The sequence below is a fragment of the Rhinolophus sinicus genome, chromosome 2 (assembly GCF_057876585.1).
Source record: "Rhinolophus sinicus isolate RSI-liver-muscle chromosome 2, RSI-T2T, whole genome shotgun sequence".
NCBI classification, from domain to species: domain Eukaryota; kingdom Metazoa; phylum Chordata; class Mammalia; order Chiroptera; family Rhinolophidae; genus Rhinolophus; species Rhinolophus sinicus.
The window spans coordinates 39,182,596-39,189,735 of NC_142502.1; the positions used below are offsets into that span (position 1 = coordinate 39,182,596).

Genomic DNA, 7,140 nt, shown 5'->3' on the forward strand with positions numbered 1-7,140 from the left:
GGCTCCACCTGCTTTTATGTTGAAATATGCTGACAAAGAGAGGAACTGGAGTAAATAATTAAAAGTTATCTGACTCAGGGCCTCACTCTCAGTTATTCAGCCATTGGGCACCTAGCTATCAGTCGGATTCAATTGTTTGGGATTGTAGGGTCCCACACACACTTTCCATATATTTTGAAAATTATGTTTTTATGCCAATACCCCCACTTTGCAGTCTATAAAAATTTAAGATATTACCCCTCATTACACAAATGATTTTCAGATTTTTGTTAAATGGGAAGAACTGAGTGCTCTAGTTGAACTTGAATAAAGTTGTTAAACGATGCTCTTTTCTTCTTCTGGAATATTGTCATCCATTAAACATGTTGAATTCGTGCTTTACTGTATGAATTTAATGCATTTTAATTAGCAAAATTTAAAAGGACTAAGTAGATAAGATATATTTAATATTAAATGATGCATAATTTTTCCTTGTTAAATATTTTTTATTTTTCAGTTATAGTTGACATACAATATTATATGAGTTTCAGGTGTACAACATAGTGATTAGACGTTTATATAACTTATGATCACCCCAATAAATCTAGTACCCATCTGACAGTATACATAGTTATTACACTGTTATTTTGTTTAAGTTTTTTTCAATTAAAGTTGACATTCAGTATTATTTTATATTAGTTTCAGGTGTACAGCATAGTGGTTAGACATTTATATACTTGACTAAGTGCTCCCCCCCAATTTGTCTAGTTACCCACCTGACACTGTACATAGTTACTACAGTATTGACTGTATTCCCTGTGCTGTACTTGACATTTCCTTCACTGTTTCGTATCTACCAATCTGTACTTCTTAATCCCTTCACCTTCTCACCTAGCTCCTCACATCCCCATCCTCCAGGCAACCATCATTTTGTTCCCTGTAGAATGATGCGTAATTTAAACCTGAGCCTGACTGGTATTCAGTATATAGCATTATATTGCCAATGATAATTAAGTTGAAAATCCTAAAAAATGTTCAAAAAACGTGAGACTTTCTCTCCATATTTTATCTCCACAGCACTGAACTGTTCAGCTGAAGAGACTGAGAATGACCACAGCCCAGAAACACTCACTAAAAAACTGTCAGATGTATGCCAGTTACGGAGGGACATAGATGAATTAAGGACTACAATCTCAGACCGCTATGCTCAGGACATGGGAGACAGCTGCGTTACTCAATGATCAAGTGTTGGTCCCACAGCAATAATGACCCGTGTTAAATGCTGCTGTGTTATAGTTCTTCGCATTTCTTTTTAGGAGCCATATTGGAAAGTTGCTAATGACATACGACTTGCACATAGGGTTTTGTGTGTGGGTGTGTGGATTTTTTTGGGGGGAAAGAGATGTGAGGCAGTCTCAAAGGGGCTTACCTAATCAGGACAAAAATCAAATTACCATTTGAAAATGTGATAAAGTGTATAAGAAAAAAAAAATTCTGTATTCTCAAACTACTGATTGTAGGACCAAGCTGTGAACAGTGCCCTTCAGATACAGGGGGTAGGGTTTCATTTTATCCTATGTGATTTTGTATGTGTGTGTCTGTGTGTGTGTGTGTCTGTGCACGTGTGTGCACACACGCTTGTGTTTATTCACAAAATTATAAGGATTTCTAGGGTCAAAGCAAAGCTTCTGAGAAAGGCACACACTGTTTATTCTTGTATTTCTTTTCTTTCATGTAGAAGCTTGTGTTGTACTTTGGGGTTTTCAAAGGCTGGCTGAACAAGAGTTCCAAAAGCAGGCAAGTGTGCTAATAATAGTACAGAAGGCAAAACCATTGTATTTTGAATAACCACTGTGCTGAGATGACGAGGTTGTAGGGTTGGGTCGATTTTAGTACTGTGTGTGTGTGTGTGTGTGTGTGTGTGTATGTGTATGTGTATGTGTATATATATGTATATATACACACACATATATATATATTCACATACACACACACACACACATATGTGTGTGTGTGTGTGTGTGTGTGTGTGTGTGTGTGTGTGTGTGTGTATATATATCAGCTATTTTTCCGGAGTGATTGTGGATTGCCTTAGAGGTGTGAAATTTTGATGTGGTAATCTTTTTCACTAACATATAATTTGTATATTACAAGGCAGTTAACATAATTTGAACTAATTTTAAAATGTCCCTTATCATTTACAGTTTTTTACTTATATATATTAATGTAAACAAAGCCATATATAATTAATGCAAACCTTCTAAGGCCTCCTTTCATTATTGTAAAAGAAAGATTAACAGTAACTCTGGAACAATAGCTTATTTATCCAAATCTCAAATGTTTACGTTTTAACAGTTTTATATCTGTTTTAAAGTTGAAACTACTTTAAGAAAAAATCAACCTGTTTTCTTTATATCTGAATTATCACTAGCATAAAACAAAATCTAAATCAGGTGATACTCAATTTCTTTTACTAGGTAAACTACATTAAAAACAGGGTTTTTTGTAGAACACAAATTTGGTCAGGTTAGTTTTACTGGAGTACAGGATTTCACCATGAAATGCAACCAAGTTATAAGTAGACATGCAATCATTTAAGCTTCCAAATGAACATTTCCCTGTTTTCATTGGTATTTTGGAAGGACTATATATTTTACTGCCTTCAGAGCATTCATTACATTCTTCTGAATATACCTCGTTATGGCAAATATTGTCCTTTACAAATTGGTTTGTTTTCTTGATGCAACCAAGTGTTATTTAAATCAAGATTAAATAAGAGGTAGAAGGAATAAGGGTTGTGAATCAAGCAGGATAATACTGTTTTGGGCAACAACAACTGTTTTCTTGTCAGGCTTACATACTGATACAAAGATTGCTCCGAGAAAAGGTTTTTCTTAAATATTTTCAGCAGTGAAAACATGGGGTAAGGCCTTCAAGGAAACTACCCAGGAAGACATTCAGTTCAGAATTTGGCTTGCATACAGCATTAATAAGTTATTTTATAGTTATATTTCAACAATCAGTTATACCATATATTAAGGACATCAGATTTTCCTTCTGTTCAGTGCCTAAGTCTTTCTTGCTCTTCTTACTTCTTAGGAACAGGGCACTAAGAAATCAGTGCACTGTAGTGATTCTGCATCCCAAGGTCCTTAGCCTAGTAAGGAGGGACTTAGTCACTGGTAAGCACCTGGCTTTCTGAAACATTTCATACAATGTGGTCATTTGTCTTTTATGGTGGTTTGAAAACATTCAGGGAGGAGTAAATTTGTACTCAAAATCTGATACAAAGAATTCTGCCTGTAAAAATATCTGTAAAAATAGCTCTTTACAATAAAGAAGATAATAGCATCTAAAAGAGGTAAGCCACCAGTGCAACACATGTTTTTACATTCTCTTTGAATAGGATGACCAACCTCCACATTTTGGAAATAAAGGCTCCCTAAAATATAGTACTAATGGGCAAAAAAAAAAAATCACTGATTTGAGTCACTAAGTTAAATGTCTTAACTTAAATGTCTCCTAGGTTTTTAGTATATGTTTTGAGGTTTTATGGTTATTGTTTTAAACAAACTTTTGGTCATGTGTGTCAATCTACTGTAGATACATTTTTGTTTTGTAGCTTAATTGTGATAAAATAGTATTTTGTTAAAATAAGTTTTCTAAAACTTAACAGAATTGACATATCTTGAGGTAAAATTTTTTTAACTTAGTAGGACATTAACAAACTACTGCTAATGTATTTCAGTTTCTAAAATGTATACTCTCCATAAAAAAGGGAATTAAGATGTGATAGTTTAAGGATAACCTTGAATTACAAAATGTAAACTTTTAGAGTCTGGAGTTTTTGAAGGGACCTAGATAATAAATAGATAGCTTTGGAGGATATTTTTTGGGGAAATTAAACTAGTAGTATTCTAACTCATCAGTATTTAATTTTTATTTTTCAGAAAATTCCCCTCTCCCAGAATAACCTTTTGTGTTAGTTTGAACTAGGATGTTCTTGGGTTATTACAGTGGTATATAGGTCTGAGATGAAAATTAACCTAATTTTAAAGTAAATCTATTTGAAAATTTCCTTAGATATGAAAACTTTTAAATTATGCTTTTGTGAATTAACTGTCTTCTGAAGAAGTATCTTATGCAGTATTAACATTTATTATTAGTCTTCTAGTTTTTGAAGTTGAGCTTATTCTGCCCCAGTAACATTAAAACAGGGATAAAGGAGCAAGTGTCTCAATGAAAGATCCAAATTGTGCAGATTAATGGCACAGAGGTTATCTTCTCATTTTATGTCAGAATAAAAGGATGACTTTGGTTAAACTGTTAGTAAATTTTTCAGTGACCTAATTTTAAAAAGCTTAAATATGGACTAGGTAAGTCATGCCTGAATTTTTCTTTTAATAAGTATGGCCCCTTTTTATATTATAAATAGGATTCAATATTTAATGTTAACAGTATTATATTTTAGTGAAATTTATTTTGGTTGTGACAGTTTATTAAACTGAATTAGATTTCTTCAGTAGCTTATTAGAGATAATCTCAAGGGCTGGAAAGTGGTATTAAAATGGATATTGTACATTTCTGACTTATTAATGAGCTTATAAATTATATTGTTATAGTTCAGTACTTATTAATAGGAGTCTCTTAGAGGATGTTTTTAAAGGAACTATTTTATTGGGAAAACATGCTTTCACTATCAGTAGTAGTTCAGTGAATAACATAGCAGCTGAGAACTTGGATTTTACTTTTACATAGTATAGTTCATGTCAGGCATACCTTTAGTTTGGGTTATTGGCATTCTCTTATGTAGATTTCTGTCATTGTAGATATGTAATTACGATAATAAGCAATTCTCGTAACCATGCTTACTCAGACAGCATCATTTGAAACTGCCGGTAGCTATAGCTCTCAGAGCCAAAGTTAATTGATTTCATTTCCATTTTTAACAGTTCTTTTCAGTGTTCACAAAACAAGAAAAACTGTTTGTTATAAAGAGTATAATTTCCAGTTTCACCCCAAAATGCCATCGTGGTATTTTGCTATATGGTAATATTATGCATTTAATCACGAAGGGGGAGCGATTTTGGATGTTTGAATTTTTTTCTTATTTAAAGAAATGTTGAGTATATTAAGAATGTAGTTTGAAATCTTTAAGTAATTAACAACACTATTGCAGCTGCATACAGAGAGAACCTTTGTGCCTTTTTGCCTGCAGTAAGCATTCATTTCTGTTTTACATGTGCTATAAGAATGTTGATGATTAGTGCACCCTGTTCTTCTGTAAATAGACTGATTAAGGAATTTCTTTAAAGCAAGGAGCAGTTTTTCATTACTAGGTAGAGAACTTAGTAAACATGAAAGGAGGTATCAGATATGTCTTTGGAGCCCAGCCTTTTCCCACTATAGTGAACAGGAAACTCCTTTGAAATGTCATTTGTGTGTATATGTGTGTACATATATGTATAAATAGTTATTTAAATACATAAATATAAAATTCAGCATCACGTTGGTGTGATGATAGGAAATACTAAGGTGCTAGGTGGTTCCATGTAAAGCACAGCGGAGTGTGTAATCAGTCGCTGGGACTGGTTTGTAAACTTAGGTTCAGTTTGAACCACCCAAAATACCTCACGTGTAAATACAGTGGTCATGACTTAATTGAAATACAGTTATTGTAAAAACAATGTGAAGCCACTGGTTGGCTTATGCCTTCTAATCTCATTCTTGCCTCTTTTTTTGTAAAGGGGTTGTTTTTTGCTTTTGTTTTTTCAGTAGGGTTTACAGCTAGAATTTGGAATGCCAAAGTTCTATTTATTAAATTTAAAAAAAAGTTTTCAATATTAATGGCTAAGTATTTTTCCACTGGACTATTATTGTTTGTTGATGTTGGAATTTGTATTTACAGAGAAATAAATTTTTTATAAAAAGATTCATGTCTTCCAAGTGCCTAGTTAATATAAGAATGTATCTGAAATTTTCAAGCTCTCCTGAATTCTCAGTAATAAGAATATGCTGACTTGACTTTTAAGTAAAATCTTTGTATAAACACACAAGAGAATGCTTGACTAGAACATGAAGACGTCTGCTTTAAGTCTGTCTTACAATTTCTTTTTGGTTACTGAAAAGCTTTTTCTCAAGGCCTTCCCATAAAGGGTGCTGAAGTTTTCTGATCATAGGTGCTGTAAATCCGAAGTCATTTAAGCTAGTAGTGCTATGTCCCCCTTTTGAATTTCTAAAATCCCTATTTATATCAAGAGTGTTTTCTACTTTCCAAGAGACAAAATCTGGTTTTAGTTTTGCGTATTGCTGAAAAGTTGGGTTGGGAAGTCAAATCCTTGTTTCCCTCCTTCTAATCAAAAGTTGAAACCTTATTGAAACATGTATATATGTGACCTTGTGAAAAGGTTGTGCTATGCAGGACCTGGCCATCTTGGCTTTGATGGTTTGCCAGCCGCAGCCCAGAGATGCCCTGTGGATGGCACCCTGGGTCCTTCTTCTGACACATATGGCCTCCATGTCTCTAGGAAGTTGGTTAATATTTAGCTGAGCAGTATTTGCTTCCAGTCCAGCTAACTTGGCATTGCTCTGTCAGAGCCTTTAACGAGGCATCTAATTCAGTTAACAAAAGGAGCACTTTGAAAATCATGCATCACAGATGATTCATGTTGAAAGTATCTTAGCAATAAAAGCAGAGTGGATTAAAATCCTAAAGTGACTAGTGAAGAGTTTCTCCTGCAGGATGAAAGCTATAATTATTTTTGATCTGGTTAAAAAAATATATTTTGATGGGACAGTCAGCAAAGAGCTTTGAATAGGGTACATCCGGTGATTCTGCCAGTAGTTTGAGCTGCTCTTTATGCCAAATCCCCAAACAGAACCACTCTATGTAGAAATGCAGAGGACTTGGTTAAAAAGAGTGTGAAATACGTTGTTAGTGGACAAAACGGCAGAGTGTGGATCACTTTACAGACGAAGAAAACTGTCACTTGTCTGTGAAGACAGTCTCCTTGATTTCGGGGACATTCCAGTTTGGAGACTGCAGTTATGATAAAAGGTTTTTAAAATGTTTAAACAAAATTGCTGTCCCTGACAAAAATTCAGTGTGACAAAAAGAAAAATCTTTCCATCTTAGCCAACCTGTTTTCACTTAAACACAGT

The 7,140-nt window shown here is 33.9% G+C and overlaps 1 protein-coding gene across 1 annotated transcript in view; it reads left to right on the forward strand.

Annotated features, from left to right (window-relative positions):
* Positions 1-3,455, forward strand: part of CEP85L (centrosomal protein 85L) — a 108,469-nt gene extending 105,014 nt beyond the window's left edge. The window contains exons 13-14 of the mRNA XM_088795492.1: positions 1,057-1,920; positions 2,042-3,455. Coding sequence (XP_088651618.1) covers positions 1,057-1,220 — 164 coding nt within the window. The 3' untranslated portion in view covers positions 1,221-1,920; positions 2,042-3,455. The remainder of the gene's footprint in view (positions 1-1,056; positions 1,921-2,041) is intronic.
* The last annotated feature ends 3,685 nt before the right edge of the window (positions 3,456-7,140 follow it).